Source organism: Nelumbo nucifera, chromosome 4 (assembly GCF_055504915.1).
Source record: "Nelumbo nucifera cultivar China Antique chromosome 4, China Antique-T2T, whole genome shotgun sequence".
Classification (NCBI taxonomy): domain Eukaryota; kingdom Viridiplantae; phylum Streptophyta; class Magnoliopsida; order Proteales; family Nelumbonaceae; genus Nelumbo; species Nelumbo nucifera.
Window position 1 is genome coordinate 20,997,913 of NC_142652.1, and position 26,565 is coordinate 21,024,477.

General features: G+C 37.8%; 1 protein-coding gene across 11 annotated transcripts; it reads right to left on the reverse strand.

Moving 5' to 3' along the window:
- Window positions 1-1,695: 1,695 nt before the first annotated feature.
- Window positions 1,696-20,975, reverse strand: LOC104597922 (uncharacterized). Of its 11 annotated transcripts, none has more exons than XM_088903064.1 (8): window positions 20,547-20,975; window positions 20,157-20,245; window positions 18,356-19,877; window positions 16,286-16,462; window positions 6,162-7,053; window positions 3,087-5,964; window positions 2,146-2,223; window positions 1,696-2,059 (listed from the first exon to the last, which is right to left on the reverse strand). In XM_088903064.1, exons 3-7 carry the CDS (start codon window positions 19,701-19,703, stop codon window positions 2,194-2,196), a joined length of 5,325 nt encoding a protein of 1,774 aa, XP_088759190.1. In that variant the 5' UTR covers window positions 19,704-19,877; window positions 20,157-20,245; window positions 20,547-20,975; the 3' UTR covers window positions 1,696-2,059; window positions 2,146-2,193. The 11 variants fall into 11 exon arrangements, with proteins under 11 accessions (XP_088759190.1, XP_010258017.1, XP_010258016.1 ...); XM_010259715.3 differs by having other exon boundaries at window positions 1,696-2,066; XM_010259714.3 differs by having other exon boundaries at window positions 20,142-20,245.
- Between the last annotated feature and the right edge of the window lie 5,590 nt (window positions 20,976-26,565).

A 26,565-nucleotide genomic window follows, 5' to 3' on the forward strand; every position in this document is an offset into this window, starting at 1 on the left:
TAATAAAAATATCATAAATGTGTGTAATTTTTTCACATTTTTATAATTTTATATATTTATTTCTATTTAAAAATTTTATTATTCGATTATGACTTCATGGGTTGACCAATTTGATTTAGATGGTTGAATTGCTTAGTCATCACTTGGATAAAGAATGATTTTGTTTTGCAGTTAGTTTTAAAATATATGAGTTTATTGTTAAAAGTATCAAACATAAATCTACTTAGTAGCATTTATTAGTGAAAAAATAACTTAAAATATAATATTTTAAAAGAGATAATGGGAGCTAACACCTTAAATATAAGACTTACGCATCTTCTTTTTGCAATTAAAAACTCAGTATTCATAAGGGCATTTTAACAGTAAAAAGGAGACAAGTCCTTAAAATAAGAAATGCCAAATGCAACCTTAATATAATCCTTCCACTGGTACTTTTAATAATAGTACCACACCCTCATAATTAAAGATGGATTAAACACACAAATATAGGCATTTTAGTAAAAAAAAGTTCCACACCCTCATTTGTAATTTTAATAATAGTAAAAATATAAATATAGATAAGGATAGATTGCATTAATCAATCATGGGAAGGATTACAATCCTATTTAGCTGGTTCATTGGGCAAACAAAGATGACAATTAGCTTAGCTCCTTCAGCTGGTTCTGCGACCTTTAACATAAAAACAAAGGAAAAAAACTAATTTATGGGCCAACAATCGCAGGTTAATTCATTTGACCCAAATGGCCGAATATGCAAAAACCATTCACCCTCCAAGTCGGTTTTTAAAACATTGTCAATTTCAACGCTAGTGTTTCATCAAAATTGCTTATAAGCTTTTCGAGTGGGTTCTACATTATAAAGCCAAAAATATCCAAGTGAAAGAATTAAAAAAAAAAAAAAAACTTAGCTTCATGAATGAAACCATGAGCATATTTGACAAAATGGGGGCAGAGAGATCAGCTAATTATGTAGCTAGTTTTGCACTTTTTGCATTCAATAGATTTTTATTAATATTACAAAACTATTCGGTATTCACGCCATCCTCTGTCCTCAGCCGCATCACAAAACTCCAAGTTTGACATAAAACTCTTCATCTATGTATTAAAAATCGATCTAAAAGCAGAGCCGCTTTGGCCACCGATTTTTTTAAACGAATGGCCCTTTCCAATTTAAAAATATAAAAATTAATTAAAATAAAAAAACAACCAAAACTATTGTTTGGGTTGAGAGTTCAACCAACCGGATCAGTGAGTCACTGACCAAGTAAATATGGGTTAAGGGTGAAACAGAACTAGTTGCCTAAATGGTTTCCAGGCCAAACAGCCTGACCATCCAGGTCGACAACAGTTCGAGAACATGGGAGCCACTGATCCCGAATTAAATCCCCCACAGCTCTAGAATCGATTTAATATATTGGACCTACCATAGGACTCAAATATCCAAAACTGCAACCACCACCATCAATCCATATCGCAGCAAAAGTGCAAAACCGATTGCCACCATCCTTTATTTGAAGTTCTTTTTCTTTTAACTGATTGCAATTCTTTTCTTTCTATTCACAATTCTAAAAGTCCGTCTATTAGAATGGCAGATGAATTGGACGCGTTTCTTACATTCTCAAGCATTCGGAAGCTCTTGTCTCTCACTTTTAAAATACTGCATACACGATCAAAATTTCTCAAAGGAACATGAGCAGGTGACCAAATTCGCAACACAGGAAATGAATTTTCTTTTTGCAATTTCTTGATGCCTTGTCAAAAAATCACTTTGGTAGTAAGAGATTGCGTGAAGACACTACTGAGCAAAGATTATGGGAATCAATTATTTTACACAAATTATGATATCAATTAGAGAGAGAGAGAGAGAGAACAACATTCTGAGTGAATTACATACATTTTTTGAGCTCTAAGAACTCATCAGGTTTAAGCTCTTTAGTAATCTGCCATGCTAATATCTCCTTGTTTGAGGCCAATTATCTTCCTTGTTGCCCAGAGCAACCTCGTAAAACATCTCAAAAACTTGATCTCATCATGTGTGCACGACCTTTCACTGGGTTTATCTGCAACCTATGCACCAGTACTATAACCATTTTTTGGATAAAACCAGTTCTATCAATGCACCAAAAAATATCAAGCAAATTCTTACCACCACTGTCCACAAGAGATTCCCGTATAGTGAATGACATCGAAACTTTTATACTTTGACATACTTATCGACATAACCCTGTAGAACAAGTTCGTAAATATCCGCCAGAAGAATGTAGAACTAAATAAATAACTATTGCTGTCTAGTGTCAACATAAACTGGTCGGATTTTGCACCAAGTTCCTATAACAAACGGATAGCTGATAATAAGAAAAACAACATGCAGATGTCCATATTGCCTGGGCATACATGTGGACATATGCAACCAGTTTACTTACCAGATGGACAACTAAATTACTACTAGACTGCCCTAAACAGTCATCCCCAATTATTCTACTAGATTACGGTAATCACCAGAGAGGGAGGAGGTGACTACCTTCAGGCTCTGTTTGTTCACAGTGCGAATTTCATCTGAACTATAGTATAAATGCAGGAGAGTGCAAATGGACAGAGTGTAAATTCTGGTTTACTGTTGCTTAAGTTTAGCGTTGTCTTGCTTGTTTGCAATAAGTAAAATGATGTGGTCCGCACATCATTTGGAAAACAATGGAGGTAAGAGGAAGGTTATTTGTTTGGGAGGAACAATGTAGGAAGCAAAATGATGTGGTCCCCATTTCATAAAAGAGAACCAATATGGGAGGAAAGGTGGTGAAATTTTGTATCAGTTTTTATATGCAAAATTTGCACTGTCAATGAGTGTAAATTTTGCATTATCTAGGAGAGCAAATCATTATGACAAACAAGCACATATGAAACTAAACCGGATACAAAGTTTATATCCGATTCAGGTTTACACTGCAAACAAACAGAGCCTTAATAACACTGCTAGAGAGCACATGCGAGATATTGCATGCAAGTATGTTGTAGCACATTTCAAGTTTGTCAGTTACAGTTCAGAATTTAACGAGGAAAGAAAAGGTGGCTAGGAAAAAGGGAACTTACCATCACAAGTTTAGTCAGTTTGCGCTGTGATGACTCAACATATCGATCTATTTTTGCCTGAGACTTCGGTATCTGATGACTCTTCATAGCTCCAGATACTTTATCAACAGTTTTCTTGACAATGGTCTTGAATGCCTCCTTGCTCATGTTACCTTGACGCCATGATGGCTTTAAAACCTCCTTTACAAAATTTGCAAGGGCAATCTTGAAAAGTCTCATTGATCTGGAATCCTTGCTCTTCTTGCTCTTTCCCGATGTCTGAACCTGATCGATCTCAATCTCTCCTGTGCCTGGGTTTGCTTGATCATTTGGATTCCCTGGGCTCCAATTCTTCCCATCCCCTGGCTCAGGGCTTTCATTCTCCACAACTCCCACTTCCGCATCCATCGCTGTCTCACCAAATTCATCATTCTCTGGAGACTTAGCAGCAGTAGAAGCTGAATCCTTTTTCAGTTTAGTGTCCTCTTCTGCAGTTGGAAGCTTATGTGAGCTGCTGAGTCTCAACATGGCTTCTGAATCATTAACTATGGATGGGAGAGGCTTTACAACATTGGTTGTTGAATCTCTTTCTTGAAGATGATCAAGCTTCTTAATTGAACTTGAAGATGGTTCAATGCTATCAAAAAGTGGATCATACTGGTCAGTTGTTGACTCCCTTATGAGCGGAGTCTGGGTACCTGGAAAGACTTCTGCAGACACCCCCCGTGAGCGCACTCTATCATTCAACTCCCCCAGTGGGGCAGGCAATGAACTACCAGACCTAGGTAAAATCTGCCCAGCCAGCCTATTAGAATCTGGTGATGAAGTTGTCTGTCTAGATCCAAGATCACTAATGTGTTGCCCATCCATTGAAACATGGCTCAAACCATAAGGAAAATCATATTTCCTGGTGTAGTTTGTGTCAATGTCTCGCACAAAATTAGAACTAAATTTTGAGCTCCCAACTGACTGTTCAAAAGTAGAAGCAAATGGATTGTAGTGGCTTGGCTTAGAGATTCTAGAACCTCCAACCTCAGATAAACAAGATAGTCGACTGCTGTCCAAAAAGCTTGAATATCTTGAAATAGAAGGATCAACCTTCCCAGGTGCACCCAATTGTGAAGAAAAGGCATCTGTAACAGAAGGTTGCAGGCCATAGGATGGCTGTCGGTGTTCTGAGTAAGATAGGTTCCCTGTAGACAAGGCACCAAATTCGTCCCTGGAGAATGGCCTAGGAGGTAGATTTTCAGCTGGGAAAGATACAAGCTGAGAACCCTGCACAGGGAACTGGGAACTAAACCTTTGATTCTGAAGCACCCGATAGCTTGGTACATCATCCCGAACAGGTTGGACAACATGGTGCACTTGTCTGAGCTGAGGCCGAGCATGCAAATGATATTCTGGCTGAGGTGGAGGATGAAACTGACTGGCTTCAGAAATTGCAGAATGTATATACCGCTCTTCTCTGCCAAAAATGGGGCCTCTCAGTGGTTGATCCTGCAGACCATCCACGGGCAGTGGCTTTGATCTAAAATCCTCCGTATGCAAGGGAGGTCGATGAGGATCCCCTATTGGAGGAAAAATTCGAGGATGGAGCTGTGTATTCTCCTCATGTGGATAAGGTCTCGTCAAGGCCTGAGAAGGAAAGTCATTCCTTGGACGAGGGGAATTCTGCTGAAATAGCACTGGACGGAAGGCAGGTGTCTGAATAGCAAGGCTTGGAGTTGATTCATTAACATATGAAGGTGGCCCTGGAAGAGATGTCCAAGGGGCTCTTGGTGGAGGTGGTAAATGAGAATGAGGGTCATGGATTGCAGCTTGATAGGGAGGAAAACTTTCAACTGGGGGAGCAGTCTGAGACTGAAAGCTTGCTCCTACTGTGTTTAAATCTTGAGGAAGAGGAGGGGGAGGCGGTAGATTGAAAGGTGGAAGCTGATGTTCTCCATCCAGAGAGCTAGGTGGTTGGAATTCCTTAGGAGCCAAATATTGAGGTGCAAAATCCTCAGGTGGACAAGGCTGGCTCATTGAAGTTGGATTTGGATATGGTTGAGTTGATGTCATATTCGGCTGCAGCTCATCCATAGGCAGCTGGCATGGTAAAGATGTGGAACTTGGAGCAGGTAAAGGATGAGGTATCAAGGAGCTACTGTTTTGTTGAGAATTGTTAGCAACATCTTCAAGCACTGGAAGGGCAGCAGAAACAGAAATGCTGGTTTTAGGTGTCTGAGGCATTGAACTTTCCTCCATTGAAGGTTTCACCTCAGAAACATCAAGAGGCAAATTTTGGATTTCAGCATCAGTTGAATATTCTTTTGTAAAGTTGTCAACCTTCAAAGGCTCAAGGGTCTCAACAGGCTGCTGAGCAGATAATTCCACCTGTCCACGTTGAACTTGCTGTTCCTGTACTTTCACCTCTTCAGAACTCTCAGACTGACCCACTGCACCAGTAAGAGTTTCTAATTGGCCAATTTCATTGGAAGTCATGAGTTGAATACAATCACTTTCAGACACTGTTTCAGTTTTTCCATTAAAACCCTCTTCTTTTGATGCACCAGTGCTAAGCACAGATGAATCCCGGAAAGATTGTGACTCCTGGCCCGTGACATCATCATGGTCATAGATTGATGTTTTTGCCTGAACATCTATAACCTCTCCACGCCTTGAATCCAGTGAAATTTCCAGATGCTGCTGTCTAGTCCTATGGTGCCTTGGTCCATCACCAATGGCAGAATCATGGTGCAAATAGCGACAAGATGCTCCACGGTAGCACCTACCTCGGAGGAAGTCAAAGCACTCTGGAACCTGACCCCTATCCCTTCTCATTTTCTCACCACCAAACTCAGTCATGCGCCTGAAAGCAGGAGACCTGCTCCTGCTTCTTTGTTTCTTAGGAGACCAGCTGAAACACAACAATTCAAGAATTTTAAAATCTCTCAATGGCCACTAATGCTTTTAAGAAAGCAACATAGCTAATAACTACACATTAATAGTTGACATAGAAGAGAAAATTCATAAAAGCATAATGCCCCCACCTTTTCACAATAAATTATTTTTTTTATCAGAACCACAATCTATATAAAATAGTACAACATATACCTGCGAGATCGACTTCGCTTCTCCCTTCTCCTCCATGGACTGCGGCTCCTCCTCCTCCTCCTCCTACCTGGGGGAGATCGGCTTCGACTTCTGCTCCTGCCTCTCTTACGCCTGCCATCATAGCGTGACCCATCAGAGTCACTATCACTGGCACCTTCTCTTACCAATCTCCCAAACTCATCAACTTTCAACGGAGTTGAAGCCTGTTGAGTATCTTCTTTATGTAACTTTCCTTCCTGAGGATCAATATCAGCACGATCATCATGTAAAGCATCCTTCTGCTTGAATGGTTCAGGAGGAACGGCTTGATCACTAGATGTTTGTTTTCCATGTTTACTAATACTAAGTTCATCAATTACTGGGGTCACATCTGGTGGAGAAGAAACTATTAAAATTGCCTCTGATACTTTCAGTGGTTCTGGAGAAACATCCAGTATCCCAACAGGCATGCTAACAGGAGATACCACAACTGACTCATTAACTGATGTGAACTCCATTGTAGTCACAGAAACATTCCCTGAGACACCAGCTGTATCCAAATTGGTCTCTGCATCATTGTGCAAACTTTTAGCATCCATAGTAGCAGATGGTGAGACCCTTACTGGGCTAACATCCTCAAGACATGGTCCATTATCATCATCATCAGGACTATCATCAGAAGCATAGTCTTGTATGAGTCTGAATGGACTTCCACCTTTAATAAGTAAGCCTGGAACCTCCTTATGACCAATTCCTGAAGTAGCAGGTGAAGCCCTTGTTGGACACATCTCAAGAACAGTACTAGCCGATTTCTGTAAACTAGTGTCTGGAGTGCATTTAGCTGCTCCATCTGAATCCATGCCAATGCCATGATGTTTGGTTGATGGCCTTCCAGATGCAGAGGAATCATGTTCTGGAAAAAAGTTGTCTTCCAATCAGAGTAAGAAATGAAAATAATTTTTATGCAAATGTAAGAGAGAATGCAAGATCAATATTCAAAAGGACAAACCAAGTTCAAATCTTACATCATTTAACTTATTGACTTTTTTTTATGAATAATTTATTGACTGTATTTTAAGAAATGACATAATATCAACGGGAGAATTTTCCCATTTTTCTAAAAAGTAATTGATTGCGAACTTTCTGAAACATGAGAGCTGTCACCTGAATTGACAACAGTTTTCATAACGTGGGCTATTGCAACTTAATCAAATGCAATAGACAAGCCGTGGATATCAATGCATCCTAATTCTAAATGCCTTCTATCATTGCAGATCCAACATCAGAATAACCAACACAATAATATTTTCTCAAAAAGAAAAAATTCCATCACTAGCAGTAATATTTTCTTTCCAAGCCATCCCAACAGCTAGCACCTACAGTTTTGCACAAAATGGGGGCCTGTATAAAAATTTGACATTACAAAGGTGTAATTCAAGTTTTGATGGAATTGGTTTCAACACCAACACACCATCATTACTCCTGTAACAGGGTAGACTCGTCCATGACAATGGCATCTCAGCTTTTGGCACAATAATAATTCACTTGCTATGGAAGAGGCTTACAGACAAGATGTATTATGGACCTAATCCCCAAGATAAGGATGCTGCTGATTTGTTTTTTGAAAACCTATGATGTAGGAGACTAGCATTTTGGGCTAGCTTTACCCTTTTCTTTTCAAGAACTAAGTTTTACTCTTTGTAGTTTGCTTTAATTTTTAGTAATAGTTCAATAAAAACCTCTGGTCCATGTATAAAAAATTAATCAAAACAATTAATGCATGTATTTGCTCCTAGCAATGTATGTGTAGATGACATTAAGGACATGAATGGATTTTAGGTCAAAATGGTGCACGCCACATACCTCTTAAGTTCATGCAGATAATCAAATAAAAAAAGGTGGAATTGGGTGTACCACTGTACTACAACTCAACTTCATCAATGATCAACCTATTCATTAGATATTCTAAATAGGCCACTACTCACTACCCAATGCTGGTCCTGGCTATCAGGGGTCCTGGGAGGGGTTGAGTGGGCATGGTCATAACCACTACCATTTTTGCACAGTGGCTGCTCTCAGACACAAACTTATGATTTCACACTTTTCAGCCCAAGTTCGCACCAAGAAACGTCACAACTATTTTGTTGCCTAAAATCATAGAAACAAAATGGAGTTTGCTCCTGACACTGGCACCATGTTAGTTTAATGTAAATTTTCAAAAATTGCAACAACCACCTTGATAGTTTAATTCATCATACTGATATTACCATGATCCCTTTAACCAAAAAAATATCATAGATGAACCAAAAATTGGTAAGTTGCTTACTAACCAAAAGGTCACTTGAAAATTTATCTATAACCTATGTATAAAAGAGAGAATTACACTCAGCTGTTTTTTGTTGATGATTAATTTTTTATTCCAATAATACCCCTATTCTCTCTCTCACTCTCATTCTTCGTTCTCTCTATTTCTTTGCCAAAGGTGGCAGTGGTGTTTCACATGGATCATATGCATCCATGTGCCAAAACATTTAGCGAGCAGGTGTTTCATCCAATTCCTCTTTCTCCTCACAACTCCCCCCTACTTCTCTTAGAATTTCTCTTTGTGAATCAATTGTGCAAAATTATACAAGGCTCCTTTTGTATTTAGACATATTTTAGATTTGTAGGGCTTGGTTTTGCTCTTCTGAGCTAGACTATTTAAAACAAAATGGTAGAGAATAGTCAATTTGCAATTTTTTAGGGGGTGTTCTACAGCATGAATGTTTTTGTTTTCATTTGTTTTTGGAATTGCCACATCAGCAAAAAAAAACAAAAACATGTTCTTGAACTATGTTTTTGTTTTCAAAGGGAAAAACAAAAAATGTTTTTGGAACCAACAAAATAATGGTTTTTAAAACAAAAACAAATTTTCTAGCATAGAAAGTATATGATTTTTGGAATATAATGTTAAATAACCAAATGAAAACATGCCTTTAAAACCAGATTCAAGAACATGATTTTGGTTTCAGTTTCGAAAACAAAGAACACACACAACCAAGAACATGTTTTTGTGTTTTTGTTTTAAGAAACAATCTGTTTTCAACTCAAATGCTTTTGATTTGTTTTTGGGACCAGCAACAAGAAAAAACAATTCACATTGTAGAACACCCCCCCCTTAACATATGGTTCTGCCAAGGTTCTAAACTCTCAGGATGTTGATTGATCGATTTGCATTTGTACTTGTTTTGCATGCACTCTGACGAGATCTCATTCCTTACAACCAGTAAGTATTTTGGACAGGGTCATAGGGAGGGCCTTTTTTTCCTTTGAGTCCCACTATGGTACCCAAAACAGCACGGTACTGTTTTATCGTTTTTTTTTGTTGGTTTCCTTGTTACTAAAACAAAATTGAAATACAATCCCGGAGTTCTTCTAAATTGCTGTTACTGATGTTTCAACTTGGTTTTTGTTTGGCATGCATGTGTTTCTTCTCAAAATTTTCTTCCCAATTAAAACTTGTTTCATATGGGCATTTCTTTGTTATTGAATCTCTCTTTTCTGAGTTAAGATTAAACAAGAAAAAACCATTCATGTTACAGTAACAGTTATGGTTGTCAATAGTCTGTTTTGGATTCGATAATAGTCAACTGTTTTCAAGGATTAGGGGTGGAAACAGAACATCAACCACTGAGATCTACCTACCATCTGTGTACTAATTCCCGAAACCAACCTCAACCTATTTTTTAATCAGGTAGTTTTCTTTCTTTATTTGTATATTTTCTTGATATATAATATATTCTTATCTTACTTTAATGACTTCTTTATTTTCTTAAATTTCGGAATACTGATTTTATCTGTGTTTTTTATTTCTTAAAATTTGAGATCCTGATTTTCTCCCTCATCCAAATTTTGTACTTGAGACTCCCAGAATAAATTCTGGTTCTTAACTGAATTATTGGGAACTAAACCTTTACTTGTCAGAGGGGCCATATTATTGTTGATGGTCAAGTATCTGGATCCATAAACAGTTGGATACATCGCATTGCAGAAGCACCTTCTGCAATCATCCACTGATCTACAACCACTAAGAACAGACTGCCCAGATTTTTTAGGATTTCTTCTCTATGTGGCCTAATAGCATCTTTGAGATAGAAGCTTTACGTTGATGGGAGTTCAGCACAACAAAAAGGAAGAATTCTCAACAACTTATTTGTTGACAGTTCATTTCTTATCAAATTGTTAAAAGATTGAAAGTCAACACATCATGGATATGCTCAAAAGTTCCATCAATCACGCAACTTACATAGAAGATCCTATAAAGATAAAGGTTTCATTTTTTTTCTATCAAGGTGAATATTACCATCCATCTTTTAAGCTATTTATATCAATATAAAATTCTAAATGATGTAGCTGCATGACCACAGTTCCATACTTGTCAGCCTGTCTGTGAACTAAGCACTACCATCATGTTTTTTTCTTTTTGATAATTCTTTAGCTATTCATTTGAAAATCCTCTTTTAGACGAAGAGACATATAACCTCATTGCAAAAATCTCAATTTCCTATTAGTTGCTATACCTTTTAAAAAAATATATAAATGATCTATGAAAATTTCCTCTTATTTTTTTTTATGAATGATAATAAATTTATTAATTCAGAAGCAAATTTAAAGTGAGTTCATACAACATCCCAGCGAGAGGCGCGAGCTGCAGCCCCTCCTTGAATCTTACAAGTAAACTAGGAAAGAAAAGCAAGAGTCACAACTGAGCCCAAAATAATTCTTCCCTATTTACCCCTTGCTTAGCTAACACATCTGACAAAGTATTTGCTGATCTCCCCACCCACTGTACAATGACCAACATATTCCTTGTCAACCAACTAAATTTCTTCAATTCATTCTCGTAACGCCACATAGCCTCTTCAGGATTTTTCAACCAACCCACCACCACTTTGGAATCCCCCTCGATTATTAGGTGTTGTACCCCCAGCTGGTTTGCAAATTGCACCCCTTGTACAGCAGCTAAAAGTTCTGCCTTGATGGAGTCCCCAATTCCCAAGGGACCTGAGTAGAGCAACAAAATCTCTCCCTTCTCATTTCTCAAAGCACCCCCCATTCTGGATAATCATGTATTACACATGCTACTTCCATCAAAGTTCAACTTTAGTGAGCCTTCGGATGGAGGAGACCAGTTTGTAATTGATTTGTCCTTTAGAGATGAACACCTCGCTACTGCTGACCAATTTCTCCAAAGGTCATTAAAGGAGAATTGATGAAAGATTTCCAAGGTCTTCAGCCAAGGTATTGCCCTATTTAACACACAGTCTTTCAAATCCTGACTGCTCCTTTCCTTTTCATGAAAAATTCTAATATTCATTTCTTCCCAAAGAGTCCAAATCAAGGCAGCACGAGCACATCTCCACAGAATTCTCCCTATTGTTGTAGGCCAATAAAAGGTAGAATGGTTGAAGAGCATGGGAACTTCTGCTAATAGACTCCAACTACCCCCAAACAACAAAAGTAGCCAAGCCCAAAGGTTTGCAGAAAAAGGACAAGATATTAATAGGTGGTAACAATCCTCACCGTGAGCTCTACAGAGGATACACCAATTAGGAGAAATACAGAGGAAAGGTCCTCTCTTTTGTAAGTTATCTAGAGTGTTTACTTTCCCATGGAATACTTCCCAACAAAACGCCATAATTTTTGAGGGAACTGGCCTGCACCAAATTTCTTTTGACGGAAAGGGTTGGTGAGTAGAAAGTTGAGAGATGGACTTGAAGAAAGAAGCACAAGTGAAGGTTCCATTGGGTATAGGAGTCCAAACCCTCTTATCTGTCTTGGAGGGATCCAAACAAACCTGATTAAGACAACCAAGCAAAACAGAAAGAGAATCAATTTCATCATCCCTAAGTCCTCTACGAAACCCAAAATCCCAAGTAGGATCTAAGGGTGTTCCCAAAGGTCAGACAAATTTTGAGACCACCTCTTTTTTGTACAAAGAAACAGAAAATAGCGAAGGGAACAAATCCTTTAAAGGTGTGTCTCCTACCCAAATATCCTCCCAAAAATGGACAGAGTTGCCAGAACAAACTTCATAACTAATAAAATTGAGGAATTGAGGAAGGGTGTTGTGAATAGCCTTCCAAGGTTCTGCTAGGTTAGCTTGCCTTGATACACCAGCATCCCATCCATTCTCTGACCTCCCATGAATGCTTCCCACCACCTCATGCCACAATCTCTCTCTTTCCAATGGCCATTGCCACAACCATTTCCCTAACAGAGCTTGATTTTTTCTAGTTACCCTCCCAAGTCCCAAACCCCCCTCTTCTTTACTTCTGCACACAATTTCCCAATTAACCAAGTGATCCTTTTTTTCTTGTCCCGGCTCCCATAAGAAATCTCTCATCAACTTCTCCAGTTTCCTAGCTTCCCTAACTGGTATCCTAAAAACAGACAAAAAATAGGTAGGTAAGTTAGCCAAGGTGGCTCTTATTAGGGTAATTCTCCCTCCTAAAGAGATATAATTCCTCTTCCATGAGGTTAATCTCTTCTCAAACTTTTCTATCACTGGGGTCCAAAATCTACTCTCCCTAGGATTTGCCCCTAAAGGAAGCCCTAAATATGACATACGTCAAGCAGAGGTGGAACACTCAAGACACTCCGCAATAGCCTCGACCTCCCCTACCTCCAAATTTATACCCGCTATGCAGCTCTTTTCCAAATTTATTCTTAAATTAGAAATACTTTCAAATCCTTTGATTAGCTCCTTTAGGTTTGCTACCTTTTCGCAACCTCCTTCACAAAAGATCATTAGGTCATCTGCAAACTGAAGGTGGGTGACAGGGACTTGGTGTCTCCCTATTCTCCAATCCCTAATGGCATCTTCACTGTCAGCCTTAGTAATGACCCTACTAATCACATCAGCTACTAAGGTAAAAAGGAAGGGTGAGAGTGGATCCCCTTGCCTGACACCCCTGCAAGCTAGAAAAAAGTCCCTCGCCATACCATTTACCAGAATAGAGTAGTGACAAGTACTGATACACCCAAAAATCCAACTACACCACTTGTCCCCAAATCCACAGTTTTGCATAACCTCTAATAGAAACTTCCAGTCCACCAAATCATAGGCCTTTTCAAGATCCAATTTACAAATGAAACCTCTCTTACTAGACCTTTTCATTTCCTCCACACACTCATTTGCAATTAAGATCTAATCTGTTATTTGTCGCCCTTGAATGAAAGCCCCCTGGGTTTCACTAATGATAAAAAGGAGGATTGTTTTGATCCTCAACGAGAGCACTTTAGCCAAAATTTTATAGATGCTTGTCACCAGACTAATAGGCCTATAATCTTTTGGGTGGTTGGCATCATTCTTCTTAGGTATCAAGGCCAAAAAGGTGGCATTAATTCCAGGGCTTATAGTGTGATTGTCTGCAAATTCCTTAAAGACTTCAACTAAATCCTCTTTCAACACCTCCCAACAGTCTTGATAAAAAACCATTGTAAAGCCATCTGGACCTGGAGCCTTGGATCTATCCATTAGAAAGACAGCTTTCTTAATCTCTTCTTCCTCGAAATCCCTTTCCAGCCACCTTGCCACTCCGTCATCAATTCTTGGCCAATCCACCCCTTCCACAACTGCTCTCTCACTCAAAGGTCTTCTATAAATCGATTTGAAGTGGTCCACAAATTTTTTGGCTATGTCATCCTGGTTGGTAATCACCTCCTCTCCTATCTCTAGCTTGGTCACAAGATTCTTTCTTCGCCTCCCATTTGCCAAATCATGGAAGAATCTAGTGTTCCCATCGCCTTCCTTAATCCACTTGTGTCTAGATTTTTGTCTCCAACTGATTTCTTCCCTCAGTAACACCTCTTCCAAATCCTTTTTCAACTGTCTCCTTAACACTTTGTCCTCCTCTGTCAACCCATTTTGAGATTCCTTTACATCCAAGTTCTATATTCGAGAGATTAGGCACAATTTTTGCTCCTCAATTCTACCAAAATGATCTCTATTCCACTCTTTTATTTTGGCTCTCAACCTTTTTAATTTCTTATGAAACTTGATCCCCTTCCATCTTACCCCCCTCTCCTCCTCACCCCACCATTCCTTCACTTTTTTCACAAAATCTGGATGGGTAAGCCACTTATTTTCGAATCTAAAAGGTTTGGTCCTTTCTTATTATTTTTTTCTTTAGGTTGCTTACAATCAGTATATAGAATCCATACATTTAGAGAATTAAGAACATAACCCATGCAAAACCAGCCTCTATGGATGAATTATATGTTCAAGGAGAGTCTAACCCTATATTTAACAGGAAGTTAACTTGAACCTCCATTGATCACCTGTCTTTGTATTTCAACAATTCTTTATGGGCAACATCCTTCCTAATTATTTTTAGGATCTTAAAGGCCAATCATCTTATATCATCCATATAGGCATGGTCCAAGAGATCAATTGTAAATTAATGCATTTAAAGCCTCATTTTAAAAATAAATGGTGACTAAGTTATAGGTAATAATTTCAATTCCTTGACATCTTTGTTATTGTATATTTTTTTCACATTAGATACACATGCTTAGCACATACCCTTCTACTAGTATATGATAAATCATAAATAAACTTCAATGGGGAAAAGGGGAAACCTAAAGAAAGCACTTGCTTTCAGATTGGTGAAAAAAATTAGGGGTAAAAGGAATATAAAACTTAAAGAAATTCTCTATGTCTCAACAAGCTTGGTGATCTCACTCAACTTGATTCTTTTTTTTTAGGAGAGGTAGAGTATCAATTCATTAAAATAAAAAAAAATAAAAGACCCATATGCAACCAGAGGCTGTACAATGGGAGAGTACATAACCAGAGGGGCTGTTCCCTATGTCTCAACAAGCTTGGTGATCTCGCTCAACCTCATTCTCTGTTCAACTAATATACTAAATTCTTATTACCACTGCAGATAAAATAAGATGACACAAAAACTAATAAAAAAAGTAGAACACAAAAGTAAATATGAAGAAGCGATAAACCAAGACAAGAAAACGAAGTGAGAATTTCAGAAAATGTCATTCTTCTTGTATCTAACATTTGTGTATTAATAAGTTAACACATAAACTTGTTAGGGATGCAGGAACGTGTGGGGGTACCAAAGTGGCTAAACAGAAGTAAAATAAACCCCCAACCACAAGACGAAATTGCCCCTTGCAGGACTTCTTGTGTAGCATAAACGGATATACAAAAGAGCTGCTTCAAACATGAAGATACGCATCATTTCAAAGGTTCTGTAATCACCCTTCCTAGACAGAGGGCTTCCAGAAAATGAAAAACATATTGAACCTCAAAACAATATAAGAAACTCTACCTCATTAGAGGTTCTCCCACCCACATGACCCCCCCTCCAAAAAAAGGAAACTTTCTGATACAAAACTGTTGACTCTTCATTTCACAAATGCTAATAAATCTTGGACTGCCTCAAAATTTGCATAACTAAGTCTATGTTTTTGAGCCACAAGACAAGTAGATCAACTGTCTGTCCTTGAAATACAAAAGGGAGCGTTTGAACCAGGTCTGGCTACATATTCCCTCCCCACTAAAAGACTTTTCTAACACTAAACTTTAAGTGTTCAATTGATTTTTTGATAAATAACCATAGTAGTTTCATTAAAACACTCCTTACTGCCCAAAGAACATGGGTAGCAAGCCAAATAAGGGCCTGTTTGAGAGGGATGAAGCTTTGATTGAGCAGATTTCACTGAGCCACTGAAGAAGCTAGTAGCTACTAAAACAAGCTTCACCAGAAACCCTTTTTTTGACCGAGTGACAGCAGATTTGGGCCTTCCAGGTTTTTCACCAAACATAGCTTATAGGCTGTCCATGTAGGACCCACCTCACAAAGCCAGAAGCAACTGTGTGAAAGCCTTCCCAAACGGGCAACAAATATAAAACCAACTATGGCTTAAAAAGAACATTCACATTTCAAAAACCTACAAGTTAATTCACAGCCTGGTTATCCCCATTCCCTATCTTCTCTTACAACCCCTAATTTAAATGCTTAATTGATCACCACATACACTATAATTTTGAGCCAGAGTGATATGTTAAAATTCCAATCTTAACTTTGAAATACCCAAAATAAAGAAAAGACATGTACAGAGAAGAAATACAAAATCCAAACCTTTTTGTTCTTCATCCAATACAGATGCCCTAGCTGTTGGGCATTCTATTGAACACTGAGGTGCATGCAATTGCTCCTTTACAACAGGTGTTACATCATACAGAGAAATAGGCTCACCATTTAGTCCTTCATTCATGTTACCAAACTCCTGCTCTTTGTCAGATTGGTTGACATCATCTACAAGACAACCAACAGAAAAGAAAAACTTTAGCCTTCCAACCATAACGATCCATTGGTCAGCAAGCCTAGAAAAAGGAATTTCATTAGGCAATCATAAATTAATTGCAGAAGATTCTCTAACGTCCTGGATCCATCGGCATGGATGAACTGCATTTCTCAAATAACTAGGAATTCATTAGGTTCCATGATTCCATCAGTCTGTGTTATAAGAGAATTTTTTTTCAGATCAGAGAAACCAGTTCATGGAAATTGGTTAACCATGCTTCTGAGATAAGGGGGTTGTATGCATCCCCATCTGCCAAGCTGAGATGGATATCTAGGGATCTCAATCATGGTTCAGTTAGTTAGATTTAGACTGGGAAATGTTGATTAAAATATCAACGTCAACATGGCTTTTTTTTCCTTTTTATTACTCGGTGTTATGGTTATGGCCTTTCATTTCTATTATTTTGTATATGTTGTACAACCTTTCTTAATATGATATAATAGAAATATAATGCATCATAATCACCTTAACACAAAATGCAGTGCAGATAAAGCATAAAATGAGAAATTATTCATCTAAATGCTTTTAATAGGGTAAATATCAGAAATTAAGGATTGCTTAAGGCTTAGTATGAGATTTACTAATTTTAAATTCCCACCAATGGATTGCTTAAGGTTTTCTGCTTTTCTTTGCCTTTTCCACATTCACCAAAAAAAAAAAAAACAAGGACTCATCAGCCAAGAAGTCACCACATTATTAACCATGAAAGAGTGGATTATGAAACTCCTAAGGTGTGTCCTCAATGACAAGAAAAGCTTTACGCTATAAGGACTTCTTCAGTACTTAAGAAATAGCTTCAGATAAAATGAAGGAAAAACAATCTACCGACTTGGTTATAGTTACCTACCAACTTGATTTTGGAGGAATCTTGTTGAAAGGTCCATGGTAAAATAATTGCATGTTCATTTTCAATGAGAAGACAGACAATATAGGAATCCAACTAGAAACTTCCCTGCTGCAATCTGCAATCCTTTTCCCCTCATAGGAAAGGTATATTATCACTAATGACAAAGAGTTACACCTCAATTACAAGTGTACAACACCCATAAATCATACTACTTAATCTTTGGAGTGGCATTCCCTAGATTTTCTTACATTCCGTGCACCAGTATTCCTATATTCTTCCACTTGTTCAGCAAAAGATAACTTGTTTGTGTGGAAGTTCAGTAATTGAAAGCTCAATTAAGATTGAGATCAACCTAAAGTTGAACAAAAATGCTTTAGGAAATAGAAATATGGATGTATGATAACAGATCCTTATAGTATACAATGACCCCCAGAGTGATCTGCTGCAAGTGGAAGGGGTTAGAAGGGCTAGAGACAAATCAAAAAGGGCATGGGTTCAAGTAGTAAGAAAGCGTTTATGTTTAACAGTGGATATGGCACTAAACAAAATGGAATAGTGAAACAGGATTCATGTAGCTGACCCCATATAGTTGGGAGAACACTTAGATAATGAGCAATGAACTCTTGTTTTCATATTATGGCTCAACCATGTTATAATTGTTCAGGGAACAACCAACTAAACTTATCACATGACTAAACTAGACAGACGACTGATGGTGAAAAAAGAAAAGGGCTAAAGATAGAACTCCAAGCGTCATAAATAACTATAGAGAGTATAAATGCCATCAACAAATCAAAGATTAATAGCAAGCTTCAATCTCTGAGCATCTCCAAGGCAAAACAAAAGCATTAAAATATAGTTGAGGTAAAAAAGAAAGCATGGCTTTCATGAGTCCACTCAAATATAAGCGAGAAAGTACAGAACTAGAAAGTACGGGTGTGCAAAGAACAAATAAAAATAACGTTGGCATACAGTGTTAAGTATTAACTACACCAACCTTCCATATCCATGTCAGAATCTGCAGGTGAATGAGATGCACCCTCATCTATGGCTCTCATTGAAGACTCACACTCTGAATGCCTGAATGACGAATCACATTGCTCAGACTCATTACATGATCTTGATTCTAAATGAAGTTTCCTTTTGACCCACTGAAAATACTCGTGTGCAATTGCAGCTTCACTTCCAGAATCACCACCAAACAAGAAAGCAAAATCTGGATTCCCTGATTCATTTTTGCGAGCCATCTCTTCAAAATGATGACCGTTTTTAGCAATAAACTGGCATAAAACCTCAATCCTCCGTACAACTTCTTCATTTTCCGGTTTAGGTGGAGGTGTAGGAAGATCCAACGTTATTTGCTCCTCAGATGACAATCCATCTTCTGCCACAGATTCCATCGTCGCACCAGTTGCGCCCTTACCATTTAGATGGCTATCCAGTGTGAGCATATCATCTGTGGTTTGGGAAGGACACATGGTTTTGTCAACATAATAATCAACTGGACCCACAGAAGAATCGATACATTTATCAGAACACTGTACATTGTTGGTCCTGACTGAATGATTTGGAGGAGAGGATGATGGAGGTGGTGATGGTGGAAGAGGTGGGGGTGAAGAGGGTGGCGGCGGAGGTGGTGGAGGTGGCATAGAAGGTGGATGAGCATCTTCAATTGGAGAATGTCCAAAAGATGCAAATGGAGCAGGAGTGACAGGAACAAAGCTTGAAGGAGGTGGGGGGCGTAATAGTTGTATGTTTTGAGGACCCTGGGAATTACCAGCTAGTGGTGGATGAATAGGAGTTCTATACAACATTTGTCCTTGTGAAGGGGGAGGAGGTAGCACTCTAGGAAGAATTGGGCCCCGTACCATCTCCAGATGGCTTGTTCCTGTAAGAGATGGACCTATAGGTGGAGGAACTGGTGGGGGCACATGATGCATGTTTGTACTTGTTAAGGTTGAAGAATACTGGGAACTCTGTGGAGCAGTTGAACTGGTAGGCATCATGGGGGAACTTCCATGGACTGATGATGGAGGATGCAGGAAAGATTGACCAATGTTTACTGTTGCAGGTGGTGGAACTTGCATAGATGAAACTTGCTGAAGCAAAGGTGGTTGTGATCTGCCTTGCTGAATTGGAGGAGCTAGGGCAGGTGAGCCATACACTGGAGGGGGGCCTGGCTGAACCACATGAGGTGGTGGAGCCAAATGGCCTTGCTGAATTACAGTAGGTGGTAGGGCTGGAAGACTTTGTTGGTAAGGGGGAGGGGCAGGACCTTGTTGAAACTGTGGGTTTGTTGCAGGACCAGGCCTGAACTGAGGAGCATAGTTCTCTTGTCCGTACATTTCAACTTCTAAAACCTAACATATAAACAAGGAATGAGTCATCAGACTGTCCAAAATCCCTATACTAAAACCACCTCAAAGGGGCAGCGTGTTTGTATCGTCAACTATATCTTATGGCCACAGTATACTACAATCGCCCTAGACTCTGTCCAGATCAACGCACTGGGGAATTCCCTGCAGAACATGAAGCATGAAGTTTCTTAGTATATTCATTCGGAAAACGTTCATTTCTAGTAAAATCCAGAAAAAGAAATATAGCATGGAGCCTCGTAAAGCATCTCTTGCAATAAATGAAGCAAAGCATATGCATATTTATAGGCAGTTCCAATGCAAAAGGAAGATAAATTTCAATTCAGAACGTCCAATTGCACCTTTCCAATCAAATGAAATATTTCAAAAATAAATAAATAAAGGAGTAATGATTTCTTTTAAACCAACCAATTTAGCCAATACCAGACGAATCCAACTGCAACCCTAGTGCCTCCAACACGTGCTTCCTTCTTAAGACTTAATCAACTCCCATTCCTAACCTTCGAAGGCCTCTGAAAACATTTAATTTAGCAAATCTTCAAAGTTAAACTGGGTCTATCCTTCGAACAGAGAAAAGACTACTAAAATTTCATAAATTTGGTTCCTTCTGTGTCCATTAAAAGCACTCTTTGATAACTAATTACAAATATAGAGGCTAACACTCGCAATGCACCAAACTGCATACCCCTTGGCGAGAACTACCATCACCCCTCCCTCCCCAGGCAACAGACCTCGTTACATGTACAAAGAAGTAATGAAAACAAAAATAAATAAATAAGTTATATACATGCAAGCGGAGACTGTGACGGATACCAGGATACGGAAAACCCTCAAATGGAAAATCTCGACGATAAATAGACGCAAAGATATGAAATCGCCGCTGCCTTTCAATGTGGGAATGCTGCAGAAATCCAATACCAATGTTGCAGAGAGCTCCGCTGAAGCAATTAGGCCAATTGAGTGAGAAACCGAAGATTAAAGAATCGAAAAAGCTTCAGCCTTTTAGGGTTTCAGATTCGCGGGATATAAGAGAGACGGAGATAAACCCTAATAAGTTATTTTCATTTCTTTCTGTTTGTTCATTCGGATTCGAAGAAGTGTTATGGAGAGTGAAGGGTAACAAAAACGAGGTGACGAAAATAATTTGTGGGAATTTTACAAACAAAAATGAAAAAATGAAAAGCAAAGTGGTGCTAACATACGCTGTTGCTTTCTGGCGCAGTGTGAGATTCCGATTCCAACAAGTAAGCACCGCACGATCGAACAACCCTTTAATACATCCTCGATATTTTAATGGGAAAAACATAATAAGTTTTTCGGCATGATGCCTTTCCGGTATCATAGTCGAACTTGTTTGAACAGAGATCCGTGCGATGTACGGAATTTATGAAGGAAAAGTAAAATAATAAAAACTGATTATTATATTAATAATTTTAGTAATTTATTACAAAAAATAATTTAATCATTTAAATTAATTATATTAATAATTTTTAATTAAAATAAATTAGTAATTAAATAAAAATTACTTCGTTAATAATTAAATTAATTCATGTATTAATTTTATAGTCATAATTAAATTAAGGGTAAATCTCTTAAACTAACCTACTGTTTACGAAATTGATAAACAGTATTCTTATTGTTTAGATATTGTCTTGTGGTACTTAAGTTTTATGACAATTGTCTAAAACCTCCCTTGTCGTTAATTTTCCATCACACTTCACATATGACTAGACTTGTTCATGGGTCGGGTAGCCCGATGGCCTGGTCCGCACCTCGGTCGGGCTTGGTCATGTAATTAGGCCCTCAGGCCTAACACAGTAAGCCCGACTATGTTTCGGGCCGGGCTCGAGATTTGTCAAAAATGCCCGGCCCGACTCAACATTATATATTTTATAAAATATATAATATGTATTTTATATATTATATAAAATGTATAAATAATATAATATTTATTAAAATATATATTTATAATTTAATATATACATTTTTTATTCTTTTCTTTATAATCTCTCTCTCTCTCTATTCAGCCGCTTAGCAGTAGTAACAGTATGGGCTAAATTTCGGGCTCGGGCCCAGGCCCGGGCTTTTTATGAGGGCCGAGCTCGGGTTCGGGCCTTAGAAAAATTTGTTAATACAAAGTAAAAGCCTGGCCCGGCCAATGAACAAGTCTACATACGACATCATGTGAGTGGTAATTATTTTAAAATTCATAAAATACCCTTATTGTTTGAAAGTTGCAATAGCCGTTGTCGCCTGCAACAACGATAGTGTTTAGTCTTCGGGCATTTAGTTCAAATGAGAAAGCCCTTCGCCGATGGTAATTCTCTGTTCACCGTTACGAAGACAATTAACAAAGATGAAGGTGGAGGAAGGAGAAGAAGAGTACCTTGTTTCATCACCGTTCCACCTCTTCCCCTCCCTCTCCACCACCCTTTCACCTTCTTTGATACAATGTGAATCTCATCGATGTGGGAGAGGTCACTCCCTTCATTTTTACTTCATCGATCCCCGTAGGCCGTAACACCCGCCGACCGAGAAAATAAAAGAAGAGGAACTGAGAGGAAGAAGAGCGAACAACTCTCCCATTCCGGTAACTCCTAGTAATTTTATATGAAGATGGTTTTAATCGCCCATCCATCAAGCTCCCTTATGAACAATATATCATCTTCGGTGTGATTCGCATACACGACGTACATCTCCGTATCATCTTCTGGGTCTCTCAAGATTGCTTGGATCACTTGATAGATGGGTGTGATTCCAATCCCTCCGGCCAGCATTGCGAGCCGCTTCGCAAACTTGGGTTTGCCTAGACCTGTTCATGGGTCGAGCTAGGCTAGGCATTTACTCTTCATAAACAGGATTTTGTTAGGCCCGAGCCTGGCCCTAATAAAAAATCCAAAGCCCGGGCCCAAGCTCGAAGCCCGACCTAACAAAAAGATAGGTCGGCGCATGTGTCTGTGTTCGTCGCCGGTGCCTATGTCTGTGTTCGCCGTCGGTGCCTGTGTTTGTGTCCGTGTTTGCCGTCGGGCAAACAATAAGAGAGGAATATAACAAAAGGGCAAAGAGAAAGGACTCACCACCAGTGTTTGAGTTCGCATATAATAAATGAGATGAACTGAATTCAGAGAGTGAAAAGGATAAGTGAGAAGAGGAACAACCGAACAATGAAGAGGGAGAGAAAGAGAGGACTCACCATCGGTGCCTATGTTCGTCGGTGCTTGAGTTCGCATGACTCGCGTCTGATAAATGAGCTACTAAGATTCAGAGAGAGAAGGATAAGTGAGAAGAGGAATGAGAGAGAGAGAGAGAGGGACTTGCTAGTCACCATCGGAGTTCATTGGTTGCACCAGTGAGAATGCTCGCCAGTTCTGTCTTCTTTAGAGTGTTTAGCTGTGCGAGGCTTTGACTTGTGAGAGTTGAGTTCGTTCGACTAAGAGAAAGAGATGAGTGAGAAGAGAGAGGTTAGCCGATTAGAATATTTAGGGTTTTATACAAAAGTCAAGTCGGGCTTTTTTAACAAATCCCGAGCCCAACCCATACATAAAATAGTCGGGCTCGGGCTTTTAGGCTCGAGGTCAAGCCCGTGAGCTAAAATGCATGCTCAAGCCCGTCTGGGGGGGCCGAGCCGGCCCATCGGGCTACTCGACCCATGAACATGTATAGGCTTGCCGTGTACGGTGAAGCTGCCGTGGCAGGTGTACTCGATGTGTATGGACCCTTAATGTTTCCCTAACTTTCCCTTCCTCTCTCTCTCTCTCTAATAGTGTGCACCTTTATTAATCTAATAATGATAAAAAATAATTATTTTTTTATATTTTTAAAACAAAAAAGCAAAGAATATATAGATAAATAGCTTATCTCAAAAAGAAATTTAATGTTATATTTTTAAATCATTGGTAATTTATCATATTTATTAGAAATCATGTTAATCCATTTTTGGTAATTTCTTGGATATTTTTTAATCATTGGTACTTTATTTTTGGTTATTTTCTTGGCTAATTTATGTTCATTAAATGTAATTTTATAATATTCACAGCTTAAATTGTATTTATATATAATTAATTTTAATTATAGTTTTAAATTTAATTATATTACTTATAGTTTCAAATTAATATTTCTTATTAATAAATAGAGTATTTTAATAAATACTGTAATTAATAATACTGTAAAATATAGTTATTTATTAATACTGTAATTATTAAAACTATTGTTAATAAGAAATGCATTATTTTTAATAAATAATGTTAATTAATTAAAATACTGTAATTATTAATAGTATTATACTAATTAAAAATATTGTTAATTAATAAATTCAGTGTTTTAATAAATACTTTTAATTAATTTATAATACTATAACTATTAAAAATGGTGTATTAATTAAAAGAACAATTAACATTGTTAATTAATAAAATAATACAATTATTTAATTACTATTAAATAATAAATACTATAATTGTTAATAGTGGTTTTTAATAAATTATAACGTACATTATATTAATTAATAAATACATTATTTTAATAAATATGGTTTATAGTGTTAATTATTAAAGATATTGTAATTATTATTAATAATGTTTATTAAAATATTGAATTTATTAATAAAATATATTAATTTGAAACTGTACATAATATAATTAAATTTTAAATTGTAATTAAAAGTATTTTTAATAATATAGTTAATATTGTTAATTATTAAAAATATTGTAATTATTATTAATACTATAAATTTTAAAATATAGTAATTATTGTTAATACTCCCTCTCTTCTCTCTCTTTTAAATGTAATAATAACATGCATTAAAATAAGATGCCTTTGAAAACCCAAAGGCCTCTCTCTAATATTGTTTAGCTTTATTAATCTAGTGCAATGGTTATTTTTTATATTTTAAAACAAAAGAAAATAAAAAATGCAGAAATGGAAAAAATAGATAAATAGCTTCTCTCAAATGAGAGGCATGCTGACATGGATCGTCCAACTTGAGTTGGGCTAACCTGAATCCGAGGTTTGCACCTAACTTGCGCAAGTTGCACCCTTACTTGTCGAAACTGTGTGTTCAACAAGTTTCGACAAGTAGGGGTGCAACTTGCGCAAGTTAGGTGCAAACCTCGGATTCAAGTTGGCCCAACTCAAGTTCCAAGGGGCTACACAACGTGAGTAACCCATCCCCCAAACCTAAATACCCCTCAACTCAGATGCAACCTAATTCGACCCCAAGTCTCCGCCACAACCAACAGGAGACCTTACCAACCAACGATTTGCACCTTACCCAACTCAAGTTAAAGTCCATCTTTATCAGCTCCCAATTTTAGCTTAACCCAATGGGAAAATTCATGACGCTAGAAAGATATGGTACCAAAAGAGATTTTATCAATCAAGACACCACCCATTAATTTTGATAAATACCACCTAATTGGTTACCATGTTTATGGTACGAGTTGATTGGTCATAAGTTTTTTGAATATCTTTCTGGTATCCCATTCGAACCCAAATACAACTTAGGTTGGCTTTATGCTCTGGTTGGGCTTTTAACAAGTTGGTCGAGTTTAAAAAATAATAATGTGTATATTTTTTATATAATCATCTTTTTTTTTAGGCTTTATGGCCCAATTTAAAAGTATAATTCATTGAAAATGTGTATATAATTTCATCTATATGTACATATACGAATTTTATACGAGGCCTCAACTTAATCCAACCCAAGTTTAGATAAGACCAAAGTCATTTGGCTAGCCTGCTCACGTTAAGCATAAGTTGCACTATTAGTTTTGACAAGTTGTATTCATTTGCCCCGATTTGAAATTGAATCCTATCCAATTAAAAGGCCACCTAAATTTTAGCTAATAATACTTAAAAGTGCAAAGTTGATTATTTATTTTATATAAATTAATGCACACGATTCTATTTGAATTCAAATATCAATAATCAATTTTGGATTATCAAATTAGATTCCATGTGGCTGCAAAAATGGATTTGATTAAATCGGGCATGTGTAAAAATGTAAATCCAATTTTGCTTCATTTAGGGTCCGTTTGGTTTCTGAGAAACAATGGGATGAGAAACGGTATTCAAAAATCCGAATTCGAATATGAGATTCAGTATAATCGAATCGAATATTCATATATACATTGATCCGATCCAATAAATATCTGAACCGATTATATATATATATATATATATATATATATATATATATATATATATATATACATACAATATAATATAATATAATATAATATAAAGGTTGAAAAAGAATAAACAAGAAAATAAGAAATGAGTTATCGAACTCATTTCAGTCTTTTGAGTTCGAAGTTCAAGCCTTACTTCCTTACCTCTCTCTCTCAAGTTTCAACTTTCAAAACCCTAACCCTCCGTCACTCCCTTCGTCGTCGTTGGACGCCGCCCGAGCAACCACCATCAGTCCATCACCAGTCACCGCTCCTCATCATTCGAGCAACCACCAGCCCTTCGCCGGATGTCGTCGTCACTCATTTAGTCATCTTTCCTCTTACCTCTATCTCTCTTCTCTCGGAGTCATAGTGAGACAGTGATCCGACGCCCAAGCAACCACCATCATTGACGGCAACATCAGTGATAGCAGTCGAGTACCGATCACCGGCCATAGCTTAAGCTCAAAGCGTCGTCTCCTTCTCCACTACTCAAGCTCAAGCAACCCTCAACCGTCCAGCATCACCGGCCTTGTGCTGCAACCCACGACTGTCGCTGGGAACCCAGTGCATTAACACTGCCGGGAACCCACGCCATCACACACTCACACTTGGCCCATCGCCATCAATCCCCTGCCTCTTTTCTCAAGGTAATTAGATTTAGATTT